A 27634-nucleotide genomic window follows, 5' to 3' on the forward strand; every position below is an offset into this window, starting at 1 on the left:
GGCTTTATGGAAGCCTGATGAAACTGACAGGAAAATTGCATATCAGGAACTTTCACTGACAAGGAAAAGATCTTGAATAGAGAACAGAGAACAGAGAGAAAAGCTGGTCCAAAGACAGAAAGGACAATTGCATCTGTGATAGTGGCCTAGGCTAGGAGAAGAAATTCCACCCAGTGCTACTTTTCTTACCTATTGCAATATGACAAGCTACACCAGAACCAGGGGACATCCACTAAAATTGAGTGTTGGGCGGGTTAGGACAGACAAAAGAAAATATTTCTTTACTCAGCGCGTGGTCTGTGGAACTCCTTGCCGGCGTCTAGCCTAGACGCCTTTAAAAGGGGATTGGACGAGTTTCTGGAGGAAAAATCCATTATGGGGTACAAGCCATGATGTGTATGCGCAACCTCCTGATTTTAGGAATGGGTTAAGTCAGAATGCCAGATGTAGGGGAGAGCACCAGGATGAGGTCTCTTGTTATCTGGTGTGCTCCCTGGGGCATTTGGTGGGCCGCTGTGAGATACAGGAAGCTGGACTAGATGGGCCTATGGCCTGATCCAGTGGGGCTGTTCTTATGTTCTTATGTTCTTAAATTCTTAAATTCTGGCATCAGACTGGCTTTTGCTCTGTGGCCTGCACTCATGTTCTTCTCCATCCTGCTACTTAAATATCTCCCCAAGGTGAGATTCCCTTTTGAAGTTGGTGGACCTGGTTGCTGCAAGGCCACATTCCCAGCAGGAACCTAAGGAGATCCCTGCTAATTGGGATGAGGGTCCACTGAGTCCAGTGTTCTCTTTCAAGAGGTTGCCAGCCAGAAACCTCTAAACTAAAGGCTTACAAGCAGGAACTGAAGGTGATAACTGTCCCCACTGTTTGCCCACTGGCTCTGGTATGTGAAGGCAGACTGCTTCTAAGGAACACAAGGTGCCACTTGGTTATCAGTTAGTAGCTGCCAGTAGGCCTGTCCTCCAGGAATTTGTCTCATCCAGGGATTCCCAAACTTTCGGAGACAGCCCTAGAGGCTGCTGTCTGATTTATAAATGCCAAGGGATGTGGTTATAATGGTGACTGGGCAGCAGTACTGCCCCCGCTCCCAACTAGCAGCTTGTTTAACCCTTGATGCACATAGCCTAATCTATCCCATCAGTTTTGCGAACCACCAAGAATTGGGTTCCAGATCCACAGTTTGAGAGCCACTGGTCTAATCCACTTCTAAAGGCAACTACCCTTTTAAAAAGTAGCCATCAGCACATCTTGAAACAGTAAGTTCAATCTGTTAACTATGTGCTGAGCAAAGTACTCTCTTTTCTGTGTGCTAAACCTGCTGTTGATCACTTTTGCGGGCTGACCCATGTTCTACTGTTATGAGGAGGGACTACTGTCTATCCAGGTTCTCCACACCAAGCGCAACTTGATAAACCTCTAATCATGGCCCACCCTGAAATATCTCTCTTCCAAAATGTTTCTCATAGGGATAGTGCTCCAACCTCATAATTCCAACTGTCCATTTCTGCATCTTTTCCAGCTCTAAGATATGCCTTGTTAAGATGCTGTAACCAGAACTGTGCCAGTATCCTAATGCCTATACCTAAATCTACAGTGCAACTGCATAGGGAATGCCACCCAATCCAGTACTGGCCCCTCAGGAGACCTACAGAGAGAAGGAAGTTTCTTTACCCTAACAGGCCAGGCTTCCCTACAAAGGTATCCAAGTCAGGCTTGCTTATTGGTCTGATTCATTAGGAGACTGCTTTTACTGCGTCTTCATGTCCCTTGGTCCTGCTGCTCTCTCTGCCACCACAGAAGCCAGGTCCACATGGAAGCAGAGATCCCTTTTTAGGAAGGTAAGAACTGTGCTCACAGTTACTCTTCCACGATGTGTTGCTCAGACAAGGAGACCGCCCACGTACACTTTTCAGTGCAAAAGGCAGAACTAAAATTAACATATTAGTAGCAAGAGTTGCTCCTGGGATCACGGCTGAAGCTCACCAGTCTGAGCTGTGCCAGCCATTATCAGGGGACTACAAAGACAACGGGAGCTCCAAGACTAACAAATGTGGTAATTATATTTAATATAATGTAAGCCGAGATTTCAAAGCTAATCCTGAGGTATTGTTTGTAAAGACCTACCAGGGAATTGTTAATTTAGGAGTTGGCTAACATTCCTTTCCCTACAGCCCAAAAAACTCTCATCAAATGAAATGCACTGGATCACTGCCCGGTGCGGAAATAAAAGTTATGAATAATGTTTCTATCTCCATCATAGTCAGTGCTTTAATATTCCTAATTATTTTTAAAAGGCACCTACTTTTAAAGCATAGGAAAGACCCCCTTAAAAAAAAAAAAAGACGAAGAAATGGAGAGAAAGAGCCAACGTGTCCAAAATGTGCATCTTTTCATAGAGTTACTTGGCTTTTTTATACAAGACATGCAGGTCTTCACTGCAATTATTCTCTATAGTCTATATCAGGGGTGTCCAAACTTTTTGGCAAGAGGGCCACATCATCTCTCTGACACTGTGTCGGGGGCCGGGGGGAAAAAAGAATTAATTTACATTAAAAATTTGAATAAATTTACATAAGTTTACATAAATTAATATACTAGAGGTGGAACTTATATGAATGAATGAAAGTCTTGCAATAGCTCAAGGCCTGTAAAAGGCCTCACACAAGGCAAGGTCAGCCTTTTTTTTTGCTGCCGCTACTGCATCACAGATGTGAATCAGCAAGCAGTGGAAGGAGCCCTCATCCCACAGCTAACGTGAGAGGTCAAACATTCGCCAAACAGTTGCCCTCATGCTGAAAGCAGTTGTGTCAGGCCAGTGCGGGCTCCAGCAAGTTTCCGGAGGGCCAGAGGCTCATTGGAGACTAGGGTGTCCCTGAGGGCCGCATTGGGAGTCCTCAAGGGCCGCAAGTGGCCCCAGGACCAGGGTTTGGGCACCCCTGGTCTATATGAAGGAGTGAAGAACATGTGGAGGCTCAGTAGAGGTGCCCCCCTCCACTCTGCAAGGCAAGGGTGACTTTACTCCCACCCAACGCTTTCTCCAAGGGAAGAGACTTCTCCACAGACCATGGACTCCAGGATGAAATATATATATTCTTTGTATTCTAAGTGAAGTTGGTTTACACCAAGTCTTCACAGACCTTAACCTACCTAGAACAGTCTTAGGGGGCACTCAGATCTTCAGGAGAGAGACTAGGGATTTCTCTAGCTAATGTCGGGTCTTGCCACTTTCCCTGTGGAGTTGTGGACCTGCCCTCAAGTCTTGTTCTGGATGTTGCCTTCCTAGTTAGGTTCTTGAAACTGACATTCTTTGGTCCCTGCACACTGCTGGACCTCACAATGTTTTCCTCCATCTCCTTGTTGACCTCTCCCACCTTCAAGACTCCTGGCCAGCCAACCCTTTCCCTATCCATCAGGGGCACACACCCAATAAGCATAGAGAACCACCTCATTGCATAAGGTTTCTCAATCACGGCTGTTTGCCCACAGATTACACGCAAGCAACCATTAGGAAAGTGGACACTCAGTTCTGCATTTTTGGGGGTTAAAGAAATCATGATTTGCATCTTACATACATTTTGTTTTGGTCTTGGAATTTGTTATCAACTAAAGCATAATTCATAAACAAGATCACATTCCCCACCCTCAGCTTCATCTCTGCCCAGCCTGTGGAACTTGTGTAAGATAAACAGTCTGCTCATCTTCAGGTGGAGACCCCTTCCTTCCCCATTCTAACAAGCCATCAATCCCTCTAACACATGATCCTCTTTCTTCACAATCAGTATTACTATTTAGGATACCCTTGATGAGGTCATACTCTGCACCCCTCCTCCAGTGACTTCATAATCACAGTCAATTTGTGGGAGGAAGCCTCTGTTTTGCTCCCACTGCCCAGAATGAATCTGAAGGGAAGGGGGAAGCGCCACTTGCACAGCACATTCAGGTGCTTACAGAACTTAGTGCTTTGCACCCCCTCTAGCTATGCCACTGGCAGCACAATCCATGGCTGGGCAAAGACCATATCCTTCCAGCACACATGACTGGTCTTGCTACTGCAGGAGTATCCTAATCTTTTGTACAGATGCTTGTTGCATTGCACCCATTGCTATGAGTACAAGGAATACCATGCCTACTCAGTCAATTAATTGCAGTATCTTTGGACAGAGTAGTATTCACATGCCAGTTTCAACAGAGTGCACAAGCAGATTTCCATTATGTCAGTAATGGATACATCACCTTATGTTGCATAAGTCTCTTTTGTTTACTTTAAACATTTTGTTCCAATTGATGTGCCAATTTACCAATTAAGAAAAGATCAAACAAAATGAAATCTTCTTTGACGAGAAGGATCTTGAACCATAGAACACAAAAGTTATCATTCTAATAAGGTACACCTACAGGGGCCATAAGGGAGATCACCCGCACCAAATACCCCTTATTAGCTCCAGCAACAAAAGGCAATTCTGGAAGCCAAGGGATAGGATCCTTCAAAAATGTCAAAATTAATTATGCAGTTAAGAGAGTTGATATACATATATGTTCTACCTGTTGGTTTTTCCAAAGAGGAAAGAACAAGATTTTATACCTTCCTTGCTCTCTGTCATAAATGCAGTCTTTCAGCATGATTTAAAAAAAAAATGTGCAAAGGGGAGAAGCATTTTTGACCAGCACTAATTATTGCACACTCTCGAAATATAGAAAAGCAGGATTTGTACATAACAAGTTACATCCAAAAAGACTAACAAAAGACGACAAAACAAAATCATAAATTCTGCTTGGCTAATTATAAATGGTGGCATAGATGTTAACCAACCAGTGACTGAACAACAGACCACTACATTCTATTCAGCAATTACAACAGCAACATGTTTTATTCCTGGGGACAAGAATCAGATTCTCTCCCCATGTAGGAAGTACCAAATCATAGAAAAATGCTGGAGGCCCCGGCTAGAGATGTACCCGTGCACCTCGGTGCCCTATAAGCAGACCATCTGGAACTTCTCCAGCCCCCAATAAAAGCTCAGCCTGAAGAGAAGATGCTTGGATTATGTGCAACAAATAGCTAAAATGACATTTATGACTCTGAAAAAGCATTTTAACATAAAAAAAGGACTGAAGTATTGAAAGTATTCTTATTTCAGCCACATAGTTATCTTAATCAAGAGATTTGTCACAGGGCACGATCTTGGAACATTTGTAGGAGCGCCATTTGAGAGAAGAATGAAAGCGCTTCCCAGATGGACAGCTTGCAAGATACTGTGGCGTCGCTGCATATCTCAGCCCAAGGCTTCCAGCACCGGTTCCTTAACCAGCCCAGCAGACTGAGCCTTGCAGTCAATGACAACCTCTAGGCTGAAAGAATAGGGTGAAATCCTGTCAGCTGATTCCGAAGGCCAATCTAGACCTCCTGGATTTGATAACGCCTGGACTTGCATGTTGGCACTTTGGCCTGAGCAACATGCCAATAGGAGAAGCTGCTGAAAGAGACACTTCATGCCTTCCCTTGCTTTGCCCCCCACACCCTTTGCTGCCTGCTCCAGAACTTCATCACCAGCCATTTTCCACCAGTTTGTCTCTGAACTGGGCTGCAGTTCAACATTGCATTCCTCATGTTCGTAACATCACCAGGGTCTTGTATTTCATTGTGATTTAGTTTTAATGCTTTTGTCCTACTCACCACTGGAACAATCAGGACCTCCCCATCCCGGTTCGCAGTGACAAGTATCAGGAGAAACGCACCTCCCGTGGACACATTCTTCCGTACAGAGAGCTGGGGGGAAAAATACAATTGTTTTTTACACTGCAACAGTAAACATAGATAGCAAAGACATGAGCAGTACCTATGTTAACACACATACTACAAACTGAAATTTTAGCTGCCTGCATCCCAAAAGCATTTACCATGTGGTACTATGTTGTCAACACCCCAAATTGTGTAAGCAAAATACAAACAAAAGAAAATCCAGAGAAACAGGAGTAAAATTGTCGCTGTAATATCATGAGGAGCTGCAGACTGGATGTAAAAGGTCCCAGTCCCAACAGAGAACTGGAACTGGAATGGGCAACAGGTAGCAGGTAACCAATATTAAATTCTAAAAGAGTTGGATTCAGACAAGCACCGGGAAGTCGAGTTTTTCAGGACCTGGGAGAGCTCCCAAGCAAGGCAGCTGTTTCTTTCACAGGGGTCTGAAGGGCTAACTAGATACAAGTTCCATATTTAGAATGTGCCACATTTTCTCTCTCCCAAAAAGCTGCTGTGGTAAGGGGCAATTTGAACAGAGCCCTTGGCATGAGGAGCGAGGAAATCTAACTTCCCCCATGCTGCAGGCCTGATCCAAACCCCCCCCCCCCAGGACAGCTGTTATTTGCTGTGGAGGGGGGAGGGAATTAACAGGCATGGTGCTCATGATTTTCCCTCTGTAGCCAAGAGTGGTTTCAGGGGCAATTTCTGTTAGGGGAAGGTCTAACCTCCTCCTGTTGCAACAAATCCCATCCCCTAAGCAGAGGCTTTTAGAAAAGGAAAAAAAAATTGAGAGTTGCAGCCAATCTAATATGGTCCATTTGCAAAAGAAATTATAGGTGTTTGTTCTTCTGTTAAATCTCTCCCCTCTCAGTGGAAGGGCAATGTTATCCAAGAGCCATATTTAACTCAGATTTCAGCTTCAATGAGAAACCTCAAAAGATGCTGACTTTTGGCAGTCAGGTGTCCTGTTGCCAAGGCTCTCCTAAGCATTTATGTAAAACTTTTCCTGAATTTACAGAGAGCTTCACATGCAGTTTCTCAATGATGCTTAGGAGAGTTGTGGCAACAGTATGTGTGCCAAACTGCCGAAAATTCAATGAGCGCATAAGCCTTTATACACTGTATTGGCTGCAAGGCAGGAGGAACAGAGAATGTGAAGTTCCAATCAAGGATGCTTTTGTTCGATAACCTTGGAAAAGTCATCATTGCTCACCCTCAATTTCCACCATCTGTAAAATGGAAACACTAAGAACTTAATTCACAGAGTTTGGAGGATAAATTTGCTAAAGATTTGAAGAGGCTTTACCACTTAAAAAAGAGTTTTTGCTTTTAACTGATTGCATTCTATGGGTTCATTCAGAAGACCCTCCAAACCACAGCGGTTTTGCTAACCTGGTATGGAAGGACTGCTCAAACCAAGTGTTTGCAGGTTCAGACATCGCTGTAAACTATGGCTGAATTAGATTAGGGAACAAAGAACTCAGTCCTGCATGCAAGAAGAGGACAGAAGAGGAAAGTGGGAGACCGTGCATGAACAGAGCACACCGTCACAGTCCTCCAAAACAGAGTTTGGCAGGTCATCTCTGCCAAAGTAGCAGCTTTAGTTTTAATAAAGCAGATCTATCCTACCCAAACTGAGCCAAGTTGCAGATTCTATTTGGAAACAGAACTACTGCCAAGTATAACATTTCTAGATCTGTCCCATGAAGAAGAGGGAGGGAGGGGAAGAAAAGAAAGAGAGAGAGAGAGAGAGAGAGAGAGCTTGTTCTGCTGTAATCTTTAGTGTTTAATTAATTTTTCATTCTATTAACATTCCACATAATAGGAGAGAGAAGTCCCCACGGCACTCTTCCTAATGTACTTTTTGCAAACGATCTCACCAGTTAATGAAACTATAAAAATTACTTGCACCAAAAGGTCAGGCAAAAACAAAGATACACCCATGCTCCTGGACACAGCCCTATTTGGTGCACTTTCAAAGACCCCGGAGAGTAAAGGCAATTCTCTCACTCGAGCAGGCACTAGTAAGGCAACAATCGCCCAAGACACCCGTACCTGCACCTCTACCATCAGAGCTTCACTGCTCTACATCTGCAATCCCCTCGCTGCTCCCCCCCCTTCACCACACCATTTCTCTTGAACAATCCAGCATCTCATTGATTAGTTTATTATTAGCATTCTTGGCATGAGGAGAAGATCAGTATGGAGTTGGATTCAGCCTGGTAATAAAATGACCTACATCAAAGCCCTGCCAAAAATGCCAACTTGGTAGCAGATGTGTTTAGCATGAGATATTGGGCCGCATTCAAGGTCACGCAGCAACTGTTCCTTAGCACATAATTAAAATTGAAGAGGGGGGGTGGAAGAGTCAACAGAAAGGAACTCAAAAAAAGCAGATTCACCTGAAGCTGGTTGCATCTTCTCTGTAATACAGGCATCCCCCATATCACGAGTCCTGTACCCACGGTTACACTTATCTTAGTTTCACAATTTCCCCTCTCTCCATCACACCAATGACTTATGGTCTGACTGCAGCCCCCCTGTCACCATTTCCTCTCTCTCTGTGCTGCCTGGAAGAGCTCACAGGAAGCGGGTTGGAAGGCAGCCCTCCAACCCGCTTCCTGTGAGCTCTTCCTGATAGCATTTGCCGGCAGCACAGACTCAGAGGAGATGGCGACAGGAGGGCTGCAATCTGACTAAGTCATTTGAGCAATGGGGAGGAGATTTGTAAACCACTTCTTATAGGGTTCACCACTATCCGTGGTAGCAGCAGGAACCTATCTGTTGTGGATACACAGGGGACACACCTGTAATTGCCGTCACCAACTCAGCCACATCCTTAAGCTGCTATGATCTATGGATCCAATCCCACACTTCCCATGCTCTTCCAAAACACTGGGGTGTATTTTCAGCTCCAAAGGTAAGGAGAACAGTTGCCCAGAAGACAGGTTTTCCTACAGGATTGTGCAAAAGGATGGCCATAAAGGATAACTACAGCATAAACTGAAATAGACCATGCTGCAAAAACACTCTGAGCTCTAAGTGCAATAGAAATCAACAAGCCTTAAAATTAGTCACCACTAACTTATCTCAAACAGGTCAGTGGTGTTTAGCATGCCAACATTTTTAGGATACAACCCAATGGTGATTGTGGATTGTACTTAATAAGAGAGAGGATGATGAGAAGCTCTGCATTTACAGAGTGCAGAATGCTTCACCTATATCTTCTGTGATCCTTACAACAGCCCTGTAAGGTAGAACCAGTATCAGTATGCTGAATGCCCACTACAGACAAGAGGGCTACGTTTGGTAGAATGGCAGCTCGTCAAAATCACTAGTGCAGGGGTTCCCAAATGCCTTACCTTAGTGACCCACTGAGTTGTCATTTGTGGTGGATATGGAGCCTGCTAAGGCCAGGATGCTGCAGGGTAAAATGGCAGACAACCCAGCAATTGCTTCTGGGGCACACACGCATGCTTCCTGTGTTCTTGGCCACATTGTGCCATGTTTCCCAAAGCCGATAACACAACACACACTTTGGGAAACATGGCATGATGAGGCCAAGGATGTGGGGAGAGTGCATGTGCAGCCAGGAAGTAACTGCCAGGTCATCCGCCATTTTATCCTGCCGCATCCTGGCCTTGTTGGGCCTGCAACCCACCAAAAAATCAGTTTGGGAAACACTGTGTTAGTGAGTTCATAGCAGAAGCAGGGTCTGCACTAGGGATTTCCTGGGTCACAGCTAGATATAAACAGGCTTATGAACAAAAATACTGGTGCATCAGCAGCTCTTCTAAAGTCTCCCACAGCACAGCTGAATTTGAACCAGAGTCCCAGAAGTCATTTATAATGTCAGAGCTACGGCTGGGAACCTCACACAGTACTAACAAAAAAATTCCTGCATGTGCGCAGAGCCCATTTTCATCACCACTGAAGACAGACCACCGCTTCAGCTACCTTGATAGACCTCACAGTTCAGGGCCAGACACAAGCCCCTGCTCCTCTCATCTGACTGTTACATCCTGGCTCACAAGACCAGGCTGTGGCACTCATTCTCTCCAAGGACCCACAGCTTAAATTACAAGGGCACCATGGCTGTTATTCTGCCAGAATACAGGCTCTTTTCATAAGAATAAGAGAAACCACTCAACCCCCCTCATTTACATGCCTACATTCTCACCAACAACATGCACATGAGCTCTGCTAACTAGCTGGCCAATTTGGGGTGGGAGCAAGCCTCCCACAGAGAATTCAAGCCACTAATGCCTTGCAAGAACCTCTCCAATGCCATTCCAGCTAAAAGCAGGTTTCCCCCCCCCCATCCCATGTGGAGCCAAAAGCCAGGCAGGGTCCAATCAATTCTCCCAAATCAATAATGTTAATACCATCATATTTCCCTGTATTATTCCCAGCATTTAATATCTGCTAATAGAGGATTTCCCACTTGCTGGCCGTGGAGCTCCAAGCTGCCATGAATTACAAACATCTTCAGTGGGTTCACAGAGTTAAAACACTTGCTGACTCAGCACAGGATGTGATCCAGGAGACTGTGCTGTAAATGTGACCTCTGCTTGATCCAGAAGCCAACCCCCCAACCTTCCCCCCCCCCTCCCGCCTGCCCACAATTCACCAACATTATTCCTGGAGAAAGTATTTCAGTCATTTTACTTCCCTATGGAAATGAAGCTTTAGCTGGCTGGGGCTGCAAATGCATCATAATCCCCTGGCTTTTGGTGCAAGAGCACCTGGATTCCCTCCCTCCTCACATAAAGTGAACAGGATGCCATAAAAAGAGGCCACTTCACATTTGGAGCTGGGACAGGCCCACCTCTGGGTTGCATCCAAAGGGCTTTCACGTATCAAAGTTGCTCTGACTGGCCCATGTGGGGGAGGGGGGGCATGACAGACTCCAAAGGCTGAATTTGGTGGATCACAACCATTTTGCTGTATATGAACACAAGCACTTCTTGCAAAGTGCTCCAGCAGCTAAAAGAGGCTTGCAGGAAACAAAATTGTCACATCAGACTTCGACATTGCAGCTTTATGGACCTGCCTCATTTCCCTTTATGCCCCTTGCTGTTGTGCTTCTTGACAGCCCCCCTCTGTGTCCTTCGCTGGGGAGACTTGAGAAAACTGATAGAGAGGCCAACAGCCAGGTAAATTAAATGAAAACCATGACTGGTTGTGATGCTCCACAAACTCCAACAGGGAGATCCTTCTACTCCTTCATCACTATGTGCTACCTCTAGATCAGGGGTGCCCAAAACCGGCCCTGGGGCCACCTGTGGCCCTCAAGGACTCCCAATGCGGCCCTCAGGGAGCCCCCGGTCTCCAATGAGCCTCTGGCACTCCGGAGATTAGTTGGAGCCCGCACTGGCCTGACGCAACTGCTTTCAGCATGAGGGCGACTGTTTGACCTCTTGCTGAGCTGTGGGACGAGGGCTCCCTCCACTGCTTGCTGTTTCACGTCTGTGATGCAGCAGCGGCAGTGAAGGAAAGGCCGGCCTTGCTTTGTGCCAGGCCTTTTATAGGCCTTGAGCTATTGCAAGACCTTCATTCATTCATGTAAGTTCATCTTTAATATATTCATTTATGTAAATTTATGTAAATTTATTCAAATTTTAAATGTAAATTAATTCTTTTTTCCCCGGCCCCCGACACAGTGTCAGAGAGATGATGTGGCCCTCCTGCCAAAAACTTTGGACACCCCGGCTCTAGATGCTTGGCATTGACAGTCTGATGTTCGATCATGTTTGATTTAATACTACAGTACAAGTGTCTATCAAAATGGCACTGAGATAGAGACCTCTCATCTCCCAGTCCCACCTCTGGGACTTCTGCCAGTCTAGTTCTTCTACTTCAAATGGCCTTTCTTCTATTCACTCAACAAGCCCCTTCATATTCCACTTCAACACTTTTTCCTACTTTACCCCCTTTTTCACTTGCCCCACACTTGCTTTTCACCCAATTCTCTCCCACTCCACTAACTATAATCCATCTCTGACCTTTCCCACCCACCCATCATCTTCCCAACAGGATCAGCACATCATCAATCTGAGCACCTCCAGGCATCAAATCAGACATGAGCCAGCCCACTTCTGAGGAGTTTGCAGATTTGGGGGCACACTCTGGCACACTCTGACTTGCCCCATCTATTCTGCAGACTGCCCAAAGCTACCTCTGCGGCCCAAAGAGCAGAGACGTTGGCAAGGAGGAGCCCAGACCCAAAGCCAAAGCACTCATCTGACTCCTGCTTTGGAGGGAAAAGGCAGGAACACCAGATGTTCCAGATCAGGGTCTTATGGATGCTCTAGGAAGGGGAGGTGGCACCAGGAGCACTACACACACTGCTCAGTTTGTGCCCAACACTTGCTGATGCAGCACCTTTTTGCTTGGTAGGTCCCTCAGTGTTTGGAAGCTGTGGGCCCAACTTGCTGGAGAACTGCCCAGCATCACTGGTAGGACAAGAGTACAAGCCACACAATAGGAATGCCAAGAACTGGCCTTGGTCACCCACAGTGCCCAATAAGCCCTCTGGCAGGACAGTTAGGACGGCAGGACAGTCACCTCAGGGCTTAGTAGGTGTTATGTCAATAACAGTCTCATCCTGCAAGCAGGGCAGTCAAGCCATTTTGAAATATTCATTTTAACACTGAGGTCCCTGCTGACCTAATCTCAGGAGACTTTCCCTAGTTTAGCAAGTTTAGCCGAGGGACAAGACCATAGATCAGCGGTTTTCAACAGCTGTGATGCGGCACACTGGTGTGCCACGAGGCTGCCTCAGGTGTGCCGCAGGATCAGAGGAGGCAGGCGGCAGCTGCGTGCCATGTGCAGGAGAAGCGGCTGCTTTGAGCCTCCCTCGGCAGGGAGAACAAGCAAGGGAGCAGCCAGGGAAGGGGCTGGTCGAAGGCAGCAGCTGAAGACTCTGCTTGGAGCTTGCTCCTGCTACTGAGCTGGACTCAGGCTGCAACCTGATCCTCACTTTCCTGGGAGTAAGCCCCATTCGCTACTATGGAGCTTACTTCTGAGTAGACATGCATAGGGTTGGGCATGAAGGAGGTTGTTGCCTGCCTGCCTGCTGATTGCCCAGCCAGAGAAGCCTGGAGGAGCGGGCTGCGGAGTGAGTGAGTGGGCCAGAAGCGGGCAAGCAGGTACATAGTGAGCAAGTCTGCTGAGACCCCCAACCTAAGGACTGGCTGGCAGTCAGGCTGCCTTAGACTGGCAGTGAAAAGGGTTTCTGAAAGTCCCTTTTCCTTGCCAGTTTGCCTGCAATTCCCCACTTTGGGGCTTTTAGAGGAAGGGCGCTGGGCCACAATCCTATCCACACTTACCTGGGAGTAAGCCCCATTGACTATAATAGGGCTTTCTTCTGAGCAGGCATGCATAGGATTGGGCTCTGGGGGTGCTATCCCATCCACACTTACCTGGGAGTAAGCCCCATTGGGCTTACCCTTGAGCAGGCATGCATAGGATTGGGCTCTGGGGGTGCTATCCCATTCACACTCACCTGGGAGTAAGCCCCATTGACTATAATGGGGCTTACTCTTGAGCAGGCATGCATAGGATTGGGCTCTTGGGGTGCTATCCCATCCACACTTACCTGGGAGTAAGCCCCATTGACTATAATGGGGCTTTCTTCTGAGCAGGCATGCATAGGATTGGGTTTTTGGTTGCACTCTTTTTTCTCAAATACACAAGCAGGCAATTGGCCCTTCTCTCTCCTCTTCTCCCCCACCCCACCCCCTTCCCCAGGAATATTACCCCCCCCCAAAATCTCACAATCACAGTTAGCAACTCTCTTACTGTCCCTCCCCTCACTTGTCCGCACCTTCCAAAGATACAGAATCACTGCCTCACATTCTCTCTCTCTCCCCCACCCCCAGTTTAATCCTGCACTTGTTTCAATCATGTCTTCTCACTGCCCCTCACCCACTATGTGACTGACCTGCCCTGACTTTGCCAACACTTTCTGGCACTTTTGATAAGAATTTGAACATAGGATTTTTCCTCCTTTTCAGAAACCACATATACTTCCCTCTCCATGCTTTTTGTCAATTTTTTTGTCATGTAATGATTTAATTGTATTAATTTTATTAATTCAAGATTGACTGTAATGTAGTAATTTAATGTAAGTAAAAAACTAGTAGTGTGCCTTGACAATTTTAGTGCCTTGTCAGTGTGCCGAGAGCTGAAAAAGATTGAAAATGGCTGCCATAGATAGAAGCTGCCCAGGACAGGGATTCTCAGGGTCCAATACTATCTAACTTTCCAATGCCAATATAGCTACAATACAGTCCCGGGATAACGGAACAAATGTTCCCTTACTTTGGGGATGTCTCTATGACTGCCTCCCCCCACAGGATGCCTCGCATGCCCCATTGGCACAGCTGCATCCATGCTGGAAAGTTGGATAGGATTCAGCCCTCCATTTCAGCAAAGGCTGGGCAGGCTTCAACACTGGGCAAAATTTCAGCACAGGTTGGGCAAAATTTGGGGCGTGAATTCCCTTCTTCTTTCACCAGTAGTTCCAACTCTACTTTCTGACCATCCTTCCTCTCTCTCACAGACACAAGTTCCCAACATACTGAAGAAAGTCAAAAGCCCAACATGCTTAACATATGGCAGCCCCTTCAGCTAATGCATGGAGTGATGTTCCAGATGGAGAGATAAGCGCACTTACCAAGTATAGAAAGGACCATATGGAACCCTTCACCTGGAGTGGGCTGCTGTTGCTAGCAGAAACTATTTTTTAGCACTTTGTGAACACACACACACACACACACACACACACACACACACACCCTTCTGACTTGGATCACAGTTAGGTGCCAACATGCTCTCATGACTATAATGCATCACTAGAATAACACAAGAGACTATTTAGCAATCTGGAGCTTGCTTGATTTAAATGGCGATAAGTGGAATGAAGTGGGCCCCTGCCAAAGGAAAGGGGGCTATTATCAAATGAGCCATTTGAGCATCCATCACAAAGAGAGTCTCTCTGTGGCATGAAAGCTGATGCTGTCAGACTTTGGGACCTGGCCCAGTCAGCCCTTTGCACCAGTTATGACCAGCAGTATTGAGAAAGAGGAGGAGGAGGAAGAAGGAGAGATGAGGAGGAGGAGAAAGAAGGGTGCCTTGCAGGTACCATCCACAGCTGCAGCCCTTTTTTTAGAGAAGCAGATATGAAGTCATGACACAGGAAAAGATGCCTCTGAGAATTGCAGAGTGCACTTCCTGCAGCACACCCCCTTAAACGGCAGCTTGCCCCAACACAACAAACAAAGTCATCATCTTGCCTCCTCTTCTCAACAGGAAGCCACAGCACAAAGGGACCTTTACAATGGAACTGATTCCCTGGCAATGGGGTGGGGGGAGAGCTACAGGCATGGTGAACTTTTCCTTGTGTGGTTAAAAGCAGCTGAAGACACAACTTAGATCAGGGCTGCTGGGTGGGGGGCTTCTCCTGCAGCCCCAGTTCAAGTCCTCCCCATAACTGCTTACTGAACAATACTCACATCCCAGAAGTATGGCCTGGATCTGACCAAGTTGGGTCAGTCTGCATCTGGACAGTACCACTGTCCAGTACCACTGTTCATTGAACAGTCCCACCATCATATTGCAAGGACAAAGTCCTATAGCATGCCTGGGACTAGTTGTATGGTTCTTGCATTCCAGCTGATCAGGATCAGTGGGCACCAAAACGACTATTTCGAGTTAACACCATTCTCAATTATATTTACAGTATTTTTGGTTTCCAGGTCAACAACAACAAAAAGAAATGAAAAGAGGAAATGGATGAAGAAGAATGGAATAAATATTGCCCCATTTTTCAAGCCAGGCCATTAAGGTGGCCATGGTCGGCTAACGCCCTTCAGGATGGTTGCAAGACTGATCTGTTTCATTTCACTTCCATCATCAGGCTGTGGAGGCCAACCTGATGTGATCAGGAAACCAGAGCAGCCGCTTCGAAAACAGAAACAACTAATGCAGTCAAGATAAAATTAAGTTGCTTATAATGGGGTTAACTCAGGTTTATCAAGTAAAAAATAGTGGGCAAGGTAAGGTTTTAAAGTTGATGACCAACTTGAATGGGGCCCAGAAACAAAATGGAAGCCATTCAAACTACTGGAAAACCATAAATTAAAAACAAAATAAATGCAATCTTGTGCTCCTTATGTTCTTATGTTCTCCTTGTGGCCAGCCCTGGTTAATAAGAGCCTATTTAGCTTGGGAAGCTGCCCCTGTACACTCTGAAAGTTTAATCGCAAGAACAATTCTGTTCAATCCTCTGCAACTGTTAAAACCAGCCAAGCTCCAAAAGACTCAATTAACATCTGGGAGTTTAATTAGGTTGTGACCAATGAGCCAGTGCTACAGTCGTAGGCTTTATTTATTGGATTTCTTCAAAGGCACTTCCAACCCCCTTGTTGCAATATTGATTCATTTTTACTTCTGGTTTAAAAGTTGTATGACAGCCAAAAAAAGGAGGTGGGGAAGAAAGTCGACCAGCACCGAGGGGAGGCGAGGGATATAAAAGAAAGTAGGGAAGATGGTATCTCAGTTTTTGACCAAGCAGGAGGAGTCCTTTTTAAGGTCATCTTGATTTAGGTAGCTATTGTGTTTTCTCCTTTTCATTTTATCCTATTTTGTTTAAGTCAAGGGAAAAAAGAACACTGCAAAGAAGTTAACCAGAACACAAAAAATCTATTAAAACTTGAGAGACACACTAAAGAAGGGCTAATGTGAAAAAAGCAACAACCAACCTTTTATAATTTTAATGTATGTGCTTGTTTCACGCAAGCATCTTTTTTGCATTGTGACCTTATTGATCTCAGCAATGTTAAATCTGAGCCCCGACACTTGTAGACTAGCAATGAAGTCTGCAGGTTCTCAGAGGAAAGGGGGGAAGAGAATGGGATGGAAGAAGATGTACCCCCCCCAACCCTCAGATATCCTGGATATAGACCATTTGGGTGTTTAAAATTTAACACACCAGCGCTTTGAAGTGGGTCTAGAAACCAAATGTTCTCTGCTGTCTAACTCCAGCTTCCCTCATGCCACTGGCTACATGAAAGTAAAATTCTGCTATTGTCAGTGCAGTCTTTTAAAGTTATTAGATAAACAGGTACCATTAAACGGAGGAGCGAAGCCCACCTAGCTCTCGCCACACTGGGCTGACTACTGAGCAAGCAACAAACCCATTCACAAGGTGGCTTTAGACAAGGGCACACAATCCAGGCCTCCACCCTCACTAGTGATTCTCATCTGGTTCGCCTGGCAGCACCAGAACCCCCCAAATGCATGAGTGCCCGACTGCAGCACTGCTTTTGCCTGTGATGTACTCCAAAGTAAGCATTTAGTTGCTGCACTCTTGAGTTGAAGGGATAATGTAGTTGAGGGACAGCTGGCAGTGGACCTGCTCATCCCTGGCTGGCCATTGACAGTAGCTGGGAAGGGACGTGTAAGGAAGCTGCACTCTAATGCATCTCTGCCACTTTGGCTGGATGATCTGGCATCTGGATTGAACAGCGATCAGGAGGGAACCAGAAATAAACTTAGGAACAGGAGCCACAGCCAGCCACTGCAAAGGACTGGTCCTCGCCCACAGAAGAAGCATTCATAGGAGGGTCCAGTGACCAGCCTGGCTTGGCAGAGTCAGATTCTGCTAATATAAGGACCAGAGCACCCTGCTGTGTGGTAAGCCAAGTTGTTTGCAATCCCCTTCTCCAATCATGTTCAGGAACAGAATGATGCTTCTTTGATGGGTGCAGCTCAGGACTCCACGGGACGGTCTTACACTGGCTAACTAGCCTTAAACATGTGGTGGAGAAGGCACTGGGATTTGGTGTTCTGGGAATGGTAGCAAGAGATCAGGCAGACATCTTGCCCTGTGTTTTCAGGGTGCTTTTTTACTCCACAATTATAAATAAAATTTCTGGATAAAATTTAAATGGACAAATGGGAGCAAATTAATCTTCTGCCAATCTAAACATCTGCATGTTCGTACTATACAGTGGGTACTACTTAAACTACAATGAAGATAGGTTTGCAACTCCAAATTGGAATGACTGGGCATATCTTCGTGTTGCTTCTGTAAGAGAGGAAAGAGCCATCACTCATGAAAGGCATCAAGTTTGAAGAGTTGGGATTCTATGAACTGCTTCAGCCTTAAGACAATTTTATGCAGCTGGGATTCTAAGAACTTCCTTGCATTGTAGGAATGATCCCAGATCACATGATGTGTTACCGAGAATGGTGCCTGCCTGTCTGGAGCAGCTTCTCCAGCGGCTGCACTGGCTGCCCATTCATTTCCGGGCCCAATTCAAGGTGCTGGTATTGACCTTTAAAGCCCTATACTGCTCTGGACCAGGGTATCTTAGAGATCGCCTGCTCCCGTACAATCCGGCTTGCCCTCTTAGGTCATCAGAGAAGGCCTTTTTACAAGTGCCGCCGCCTAGGGAGGTATGTGGGGCAGCTGCAAGAAATAGGGCCTTCTCAGTAGTGGCACCAACGCTATGGAACTCCCTTCCCCTTGACTTAAGAATGGCTCCCTCTCTTGAGACCTTTCGGCAAGGCCTGAAGACCCTTCTGTTTAAACAGGCCTTCTGAGTTCTTGGCCTTTTAACATCTTTTAACATCTTTTAATATTTTTTACAGGCCTGATTCTTTTATGACTTGCTGCTGCTCTATGCTCTTTTTACCTATTTTTTTTTACTCTGACTGCTGTTTTTAGTATGTGTTAATATGTTTTTATTTGTTTTTAAATTGTTTTTAATATGTTGTAAGCCGCCTTGAGTCCCTTTGGGGAGAAAGGCGGGGTAAAAATAAAGTTATTATTATTATTATTATTATTATTATTATTATTATTATTATTATTATTATTATTATTGTCTCACCTTGCAAAGTACGGAAGCAAGTTGAACAGGTGCTGCTGGAGGCAGTGGGACCTTTCAGTCAAAAGACATTAAATGCCTTTCAATATATCATTGTAAGATGCTGAAAAGCCCACATCTGCTCTAAGATCAACAGTCCTGGTTGGGGGGAGGGGTGTCTGTTCCTCTACTTTTCCAAATATCTCCCAATCTTATTGCAAACTGGAAATAAGACATAAAATTCCAGGCTGCCTGTGTGACATTTCCCACACACATTCCCCGTTTCCTCCCATCAATGAAGCTCCCTTTTCTTTTTCAATCAGAAACAAAACACTTGATGGGTGCAAAGCCACACTGTGGCAACCTATTCCCCAAACCGAAAGAAGAATTGGATTCATACAGATGGCAGGAAGCTTTCGGAATAGTTGCTTCCAGAGTCCAGATGTGGAACAATTAGGCCATATGGCTCCATCAGTAGAGCCTTCCCTTGGGATTCTTTGTTTTAACCCAAATAATGAATTATTTATCTCACCTTGCCTAGCTGAAGGTGGTGGTGATGGGGAGGGTATCTATATACACCATAGAACCTCTGGGTGTCAACACAGATCACCAAAGCAGCCACTTGGGAGGGCAAGGAGGCCATATGTCAAGGCTCCCGGGCAGAACACACACATAGTGGCCCAGATCAAGTTAACAAAGACTAAACAATTGTTTCAATGTCATGGTCTATAAGAACCATTTGCCACATCAGGATGCAATGAGAAACTACAGTTCACTCATGCGTGCTGGAAATTCAAGGTTGATAGCTTTGAACAAAGGAGGAAGAAACACATGAGCCCAAAGCACACCTTGCCACTGAGTCTGCACCAGATCCAATGTACGATTCCTGTTCAATCCTTCTAAACAGCCACTTTGCAAACATGCTGTAGCCGATGCTGCACATGTGGGTCTCTCCCCCCCCACCCTTGCAAACTGTGACCAAGAGGAAAGCAGCCCCTTCCAGCTCCCTCCTGCTTGTGAAGCAGGAAAGGGTAATGCTGCACACTTCCTTTCTGCTGCCAGAGCCCTGCAACTGAAGTTTCCAACATATATCTTTTACAGCAGGGGTGCTCACACTTTTTTGGCTCGAGAGCTACTTTGAAACCCAGCAAGGCCCGGAGATCTACCAGAGTTTTTTTTACAATGTTCGCACCATCGTAACATATAACATTTATGTGTACAATGTATGTTGGTGTACCTTGAGCCCCACTGAGTATAACAGGACTAACTCCTGAGTAGACATGCCTAGGATTAGGCTGTGAGGCTGCAATCCTAGCCACACTTACCTGGGAGTAAGCCCCATTGAGTACAATGGGCCTTACTCCCGGCGTTTCCTCCCCGAGGCACCTGAAGGGGGGGGGTCGGCATTCCACGATCTACTCATTTTGCCTCGCGATCTACCGGTAGATCGCGATCCACCTATTGAGCACCCCTGTTTTACAGGAAACAGCCACTGTGTTTGAGAGAGAGAGATCAATTCAGATAAGTTCCTCAATGGGGGAGACGGCTAGCCTTCTCTTTCCTTGCACTGGGTCCCAATCAAAATTCCCTTTAGCCCAACAACACTGCTATTATTTGCCCAAGGGAAATACAAAGAATCAGGCTTAGAAGTTTTCCTTTCCATGGCTTAAGCAGCACAGTTGGGAACTAGCAGAACAAACAAAGGGTTAGAACTCCTCCACCTCACCAAAGGCTACTCACCAAAGGCTCTGCAAAAACTCACCAAAGTTTTTTGGTCCCTCACCAAAGGCTACTGAAAAAACTCCACAGTCAGGGAATTAGAGGACAGGTCCTCTCATGGATTGAGAACTGGTTGGAGGCCAGGAGGCAGAGAGTGGGTGACAATGGGCAATTTTCACAATGGAGAGAGGTGAAAAGCGGTGTGCCCCAAGGATCTGTCCTGGGACCGGTGCTTTTCAACCTCTTCATAAATGACTTGGAGACAGGGTTGAGCAGTGAAGTGGCTAAGTTTGCAGACGACACCAAACTTTTCCGAGTGGTGAAGACCAGAAGTGATTGTGAGGAGCTCCAGAAGGATCTCTCCAGACTGGCAGAATGGGCAGCAAAATGGCAGATGCACTTCAATGTCAGTAAGTGTAAAGTCATGCACATTGGGGCAAAAAATCAAAACTTCACATATAGGCTGATGGGTTCTGAGCTGTCTGTGACAGATCAGGAGAGAGATCTTGGGGTGGTGGTGGACAGGTCGATGAAAGTGTCGACCCAATGTGCGGCGGCAGTAAAGAAGGCCAATTCTATGCTTGGGATCATTAGGAAGGGTATTGAGAACAAAACGGCTAGTATTATAATGCCGTTGTACAAATCGATGGTAAGGCCACACCTGGAGTATTGTGTCCAGTTCTGGTCGCCGCATCTCAAAAAAGACATAGTGGAAATGGAAAAGGTGCAAAAGAGAGCGACTAAGATGATTACGGGGCTGGGGCACCTTCCTTATGAGGAAAGGCTACGGCGTTTGGGCCTCTTCAGCCTAGAAAAGAGACGCCTGAGGGGGGACATGATTGAGACATACAAAATTATGCAGGGGATGGACAGAGTGGATAGGGAGATGCTCTTTACACTCTCACATAATACCAGAACCAGGGGACATCCACTAAAATTGAGTGTTGGGCGGGTTAGGACAGACAAAAGAAAATATTTCTTTACTCAGCGTGTGGTCGGTCTGTGGAACTCCTTGCCGCAGGATGTGGTGCTGGCGTCTAGCCTAGACGCCTTTAAAAGGGGATTGGACAAGTTTCTGGAGGAAAAATCCATTATGGGGTACAAGCCATGATGTGTATGCGCAACCTGCTGATTTTAGAAATGGGTTATGTCAGATTGCCAGATGCAGGGGAGGGCACCAGGATGAGGTCTCTTGTTATCTGGTATGCTCCCTGGGGCATTTGGTGGGCCGCTGTGAGATACAGGAAGCTGGACTAGATGGGCCTATGGCCTGATCCAGTGGGGCTGTTCTTATGTTCTTATGTTATGTTCACCTATGTTGCAGCCCCAATGCAGCTAGAGAATGCACATTCACTCGTTCGCTCACAGTTTGGTCCTCCATAAAAGACATCATCAGGCTGTCACCACAAGTATATGGGCCCAATGAGCAAAATCATGCATTGTTACATACTTGGCACCTGATAGCTGGGGAGGGCGGCAGCTTGGTATAGTGGGTAGCGCTCAACTCAGCAGAGCAAGGTTGAAATTCCCACCCAGTCATGAAGCTCAATACTTCACAACGGATGGTCATTCCAAGGGGCATTCTGGGAAAACTAAGATGGTGACCACATATCAAAAGGAGCTAGGGAGGCTCACTCCAGAAACTGCCCTTCTCCCAAAGATGCTCTCTTTCATGACCTATTTTTCAGGCACAATAGGGGAACATTTAGTTCTGCTTTTATCACACTATACTGAAGGAGCATAAAAAAGTCTCTCACCAAAACTACAGCTCCCAAAGTTCCCTAGAGAGAATGTGACTGATTGGCTTAAACTAGTTTGAAGTCTGGAATTTAAATCTCACCCCACCCCTCCACTGCACAAGCACAGAGCCTCAATAACGCACTACCAAAAGGTGCAAGTCTCCCTTGTGTACCTCCGACTCACACAATATTGGTATTCTCAGGTACACACACCAAACTGTTCAAGAAAAGCAATTCATTTTTGCAAGCCTGTGGTTGCTCTGTAAATGACAAGACTACTCTGTCATGCTTGGTGATTATTTGAGATCTCTCCTTCAAAGGCCACGAAGGGGAGATCTTCTCCCCAAGTTCCTTCTGCCCCCCATTTCAAAATCTAGCATGGCAAAGATACCAAAGCACTTTCCTTCACTGAACTCTTTCCACCGATTCGCATCCATCATGTCTTAGTAAAATGAGATTAATGGTCTCCCTGTAACAGTGGAGGCAACCCTCATTCATAATGCAAAACCACCATCCCAGGAACAGCACCTCTACCTCCGCCATGACAACGCTGAAAAATTGCCAGGCCAATAGGAGCAAAGGAGTACGTGGTGGCTGCAAAGAGTTTGTGGCATTTGACTGCAATCCTTCACAGTGGAAGGTTCAGATCTTCCTGGGTCTCACACCAGACAGTCTCTTCTCCTCTGCCTTTGCCATAGGAGATCAACACTAAACCATGCAAGTCAAGAACCTGAAAGCAGCCTAGTGTGGAACCGTTGCTGGTCCTTGCGGAATACAAGCAGGTCTGGATTGTTCCAAAGCAAAACCAAGTATCTCATATTACCCCCCCCCCCATTCACCACAGAACTACTTTGGGAACTTCTGCTGAAAATATATGAATATTCTTTAACAACCAGCAACACCCATTTCAATAGCCAAGTTGTCACAATAATTTCTACCTAAGTTCAAATCAGTAAAGGCTCTTGGTGACATCAAATAAAAGTTTATTGCTTACAGGTTCGTCCCATTTTATGGAAACTATTATGACCCCAGCTAAGAGACCGGTGGATAATTACCCTATGCCCCAGGTCTGAATTGCCCCACATCAGTTTCTGTCCCCATGGAACGAGAAGTAATTACTGATTATTTATAGCGCTACTAGGCTATTGAAAAAGAGGAACAAGAAATCAGTAATCAGTCAGGCACACACCTGAGGGAATAGAAACTGATATGGGGCAGTTCACAGAGGCTAATTCAAGGGGCAGTTATTCAGTAATTACTCAGCCAGGATGAACACGAAGCAATAAAGCAGGGTGAACTTGCAAAGAGATCATGTTGAATTTCAGTGCATAGTAGTACTGGAGAGGGTCGCTAGTTCCAAATTCCTAAGTATTTACATCACAGAGGACCTCTCATGGACTATTAACACCAGCATGTTGATTAAAAAAGGCACAAAAGCGGTTATATTTTCTGAGGAAGCTTGGGAGGTTAAATTTGTCACAGCAGCTGCTTGTGTCTTACTATCGTTGCACCATTGAGAGTGTCCTAACCTATGATATCTTGGTGTGGTACGGAAATTGCTCTGCAGGGGACAAAAATACTCTGCAGAGAATTATTAAGATCGCACAGCACATCATCAACCTTTATCTACCAGCTTTGGAGGACATCTATACATCTCACTGTCTACAGAAGTCACATAGTATTCTGAGAGACCCCTTCCATACAGCTCATAAGTTCTTTGAACTGCTGCCTTCGGGTAGACGATACAGAACTATGAGAGCAGCACCACACGACTCCTGAACAGTTTTTACCCCACAGCCATAATTACGTTGAATAAGGCAATTTAGTTGTTACCCTGCTCCTGGGCATTATGGTCTGTTATACTGTTTTAATATTATGATGCATGTTGTATAGAATGTGTGGATGAGTGTGCAGAGTGTGATTGTTGGAATTGTAGTATATATTATGCTTGTATCTCAAAGGTGCATAAATTTCGTTGTGCTGTAGCACAATGACAATAAAGTTAAAACTACTACTACTACTACTACTACTACTACTACTACTACTACTAAATAGCCTAAACACTGGGCAGGCCACAGCAACAACCTTGTTTAAATTTCAAACAAAATTGTCACAAATCATGTCGGGGGGGGGAAGAAGTTAGGGAACATAGAAAATACTGGAAGTCTAACAATTTGGACTTTGCATCACAGATGCTCCATAAAAAGTGAGTGAAGGATATCAATTTCAGAGAAAAGGGTCAATGCAGAAGAACCCAAAAAAAGGCAATTTTCATATTTTACAGAGATCATAGAAAGTGGATTATCTTAACACAGAATTATTTTTGAGGGCAGAAATTGCACAGCCTGGAGTATACAGGAAATGAAGAAAAGGGTCATCACTGTATGCAGAATAGGACTTAAAAGATAAAGATCCTGGGCCAGCAGCAAGGAATCCTCTTGCTGAAGCCCAGAACGAGCAGTTAAAAGAGATAAAACTCGATTGTCACTAGTCCAAATGTGTCACACTTAATTAGGAAGCTATTTTAAAAACTTTCATAGAAGCAAGGTTACTATTAACAAAAACCACCGATTAGCCTTTAATCTACAACTTTTAAAAAGTGTGTTTTTGATCATTACACCCTCCATGAGATGTGTTCTCCCTCTGTCCGCATACACTATTAACTCAAAGTCAGCACCAATAAAAGTAGCTTGACTGCATCAAGGGACACAGCACCCTCTACAAAAAGCAATCTCTTCACCCTGGAACTCTGATCTAGATTCAGCTTCCTCCTATAGTGGTCAAGTCTTCAAGGGGTTACAGCTCAGTCGTTTTGCATGCAGAAGGTCCATGTTTAATTCTGGGCCTTACACGTAAGAGGATTTCAGGGTTGGGAAATGCATCTGCTCAAAATTTTGAGTTGCTGTTTGAACAGACAGCAATTTCAGTATCAATTTTCAAAAATACAGGAATTTCTGATGCAGGGAAGGACGAGATAAAAGATCTTGGTGCAAACTGGAAGTTACTGGGTAGGAGAAAGTCCATGGAAGGCAGTTTTCCAAGGACCCCGAAACCTGGAACTGGTCCTGGGGAGGGAAGCAATTATGTTTTTAAAGTCAGGATCTCCCCAACAGACAACTTCTAGAAACTTTACTTCCACAATCATGAGGACTAGAATCTTTGCATTTCAAAAATGCTGAAGCTTTAAGAAATCACCTTTAGAAAGCAACAAGACAAAGTCACAGGAGTTGGCACCCTGAGAATTTAAATTGCTACGTATATGCTTATAGTTAGCAACATAATTAGCCACATAACTCAAGCGTGTAACTGCTGTCCAACTGACTTTGCTACATTTGAGCAGCCCCTTTCCGACACGAAGCATCCATCATCCCTTATCAGGAGAACAGGCCTGGGAATTGTGGCAGCATAACCAACTATTAATTCTATGAAAAGCAATTTTCAAACTACATTTTAATGTGCTATTTACAGGAGGCTCTTGCTGCAATATTTCCAATTCCCAGGAATGCAAATCTCATGCTTGTTATTTCAAGCAGGGTCCCAAGAAGTATAAAAATGACATTAGTATCTTCTGGGGCAAAAAAAAAATCTTAAAAAGCGAGCACTGTGTCAGAGAGAACTTATCACCAAACAGTCCAAAAAGAGGGGTTTTATGAGTCCTTAGAATAACAAATCAGGTCCCTTTCTTCCCCCATGTCTAGCCTATATTGGCTTCCTTGTCAGCTTTCCTTCCTTGAAAGAAAATATTTCTTTACTCAGCATGTGGTTGGTCTGTGGAACTCCTTGCCACAGGATGTGGTGACGGCATCTGGCCTGGATGCCTTTAAAAGGGGATTGGACAAGTTTCTGGAGGAAAAATCCATTATGGGTTACAAGCCATGATGTGTATGTGCAACCTCCTGATTTTAGAAATGGGCTATGTCAGATGCAAGGGAGGGCACCAGGATGCAGGTCTCTTGTTATCTGGTGTGCTCCCTGGGGCATTTGGTGGGCCGCTGTGAGATACAGGAAGCTGGACTAGATGGGCCTATGGCCTGATCCAGTGGGGCTGTTCTTATGTTCTTGTCGCTTCAACCCACTGGGTCTAACCCTGCCCTCAGAAGCCACACAGAGCAAATCCATTCCTCTCTTTCATGTCAAAAAGTATCCTGAAGCATCCTTCAGATTCTAGAAGGCCACCACTGTGTCTCACCGTAGCCTTCCTTTTCCAGAGGAAGCACACCTAGCTCTTTCTACTCTTTCTCACAGGACTTGGTTTCCAGCTCCTTCCCACAGTCCACCTTGCAGGCAGATCCAACGGTACAGTGTGAACACTGCCATCCCCCTCTCTATAAAAAGCAAAAATCATGTACGTACGAATGCAGAAATCTCCACTCTCATAATATCCTGGGCAGCACTGGGAACGCCGTCGATACATCGTCCTGAGTCCCCTACGATAGGCAGTTTTATAACTTATCCTAAATTGGGAGAAACAAAAAAACCATTGGAAAACTATGCCCACAGTTAAAATTATATTTGTGCTATATTACTGCAAGGTAGTTCATTTTTCAATAATTACTTTAAAATGTACAAAAATATTCGGGCATTAAAAGTGCAACACACATACACACACACACACCTACCTTTCTATCAATATATAAAGATCAGTATAGATTTTGAACCTTATAATGCATCTCATAATCTATATAGGCTCACTGTAACTTGGCAATGGTATCTTTCCTGGGGACTAACAGTTGACAGAACATCTCTTTGTTTTGTACATTTCTCTCTCTATGCACTGAGCTCATTAATAAACAGAAACCCCATGTGCTGCAAAACTGCTGCAATGGCCATTTTCTCTCACTCAGAGATGATTTTTATTACGGGGCATGGGTGGCATTTTACCAGCACACCCCAGTCTAGTGAATGGCTAGGACTCTGGTGTGGGAAGGAGCCCATGTTATCCACCCCACCCAGCTAAAGACATATGTTACAGCACCAACGTGGGAACTGGAGTGGAGGCCGCCCGCAGAGCCCCTACAGCGCAGGGCTTCTAAGTCAATGGCCCATGATGTTCATGTTAATGAGACAATGTTACAGAATATTTTTATTGCTATAAAATTTGTTGTTCTTGACTGCTGGTGCTTTCAATATTTTGCAGTAAGATTTTGCATGGGGGGGGCGCGGTTGGGGAAGCTGAGTTCTACAACCTACAGAAGTTTTTGAAATTAATCTGTGTATATATTTCTTCGCTCCTGCTAGTCATGGGAGCCAAGCACCAACTCTGGTTGTTCACATGGACTACCCCCAAGCTTCCAAAATTTCTCTAGGTGTTAAGCTCATATTTTGAGCCTAAGGGTCCAATACCAGTTCTACACTTCTGAGAGGTTATTGCAGGATACACACAGCCCTGACAATTGCTTTGGGACATCGGATTCAGGTTTAACAACAGTTTGACCCTAGTTTGCTTTAACTAGCCAACACCAAAATAAACTGTAAGTTTGAATGCAACAGAAAACTGAAGTTTATTCAAAATTGTAAGTAGAAGCTTTTAGTCTATGCCCCCCCCCCCCCAAAAT

At 45.3% G+C, this 27634-nt stretch overlaps 1 protein-coding gene across 1 annotated transcript in view; it reads right to left on the reverse strand.

Annotated features, from left to right (window-relative positions):
* Window positions 1-27634, reverse strand: part of MEGF11 (multiple EGF like domains 11) — a 309714-nt gene that overhangs the window by 201478 nt on the left and 80602 nt on the right. Inside the window, exons 5-6 of the mRNA XM_066635603.1 lie at window positions 26433-26533; window positions 5681-5773 (exon numbers count right to left, since the gene is read on the reverse strand). Of these exons, the coding sequence (XP_066491700.1) occupies window positions 5681-5773; window positions 26433-26533 (194 nt within the window). The remainder of the gene's footprint in view (window positions 1-5680; window positions 5774-26432; window positions 26534-27634) is intronic.

The sequence above is a fragment of the Tiliqua scincoides genome, chromosome 8, assembly GCF_035046505.1.
Source record: "Tiliqua scincoides isolate rTilSci1 chromosome 8, rTilSci1.hap2, whole genome shotgun sequence".
Taxonomy (NCBI): domain Eukaryota; kingdom Metazoa; phylum Chordata; class Lepidosauria; order Squamata; family Scincidae; genus Tiliqua; species Tiliqua scincoides.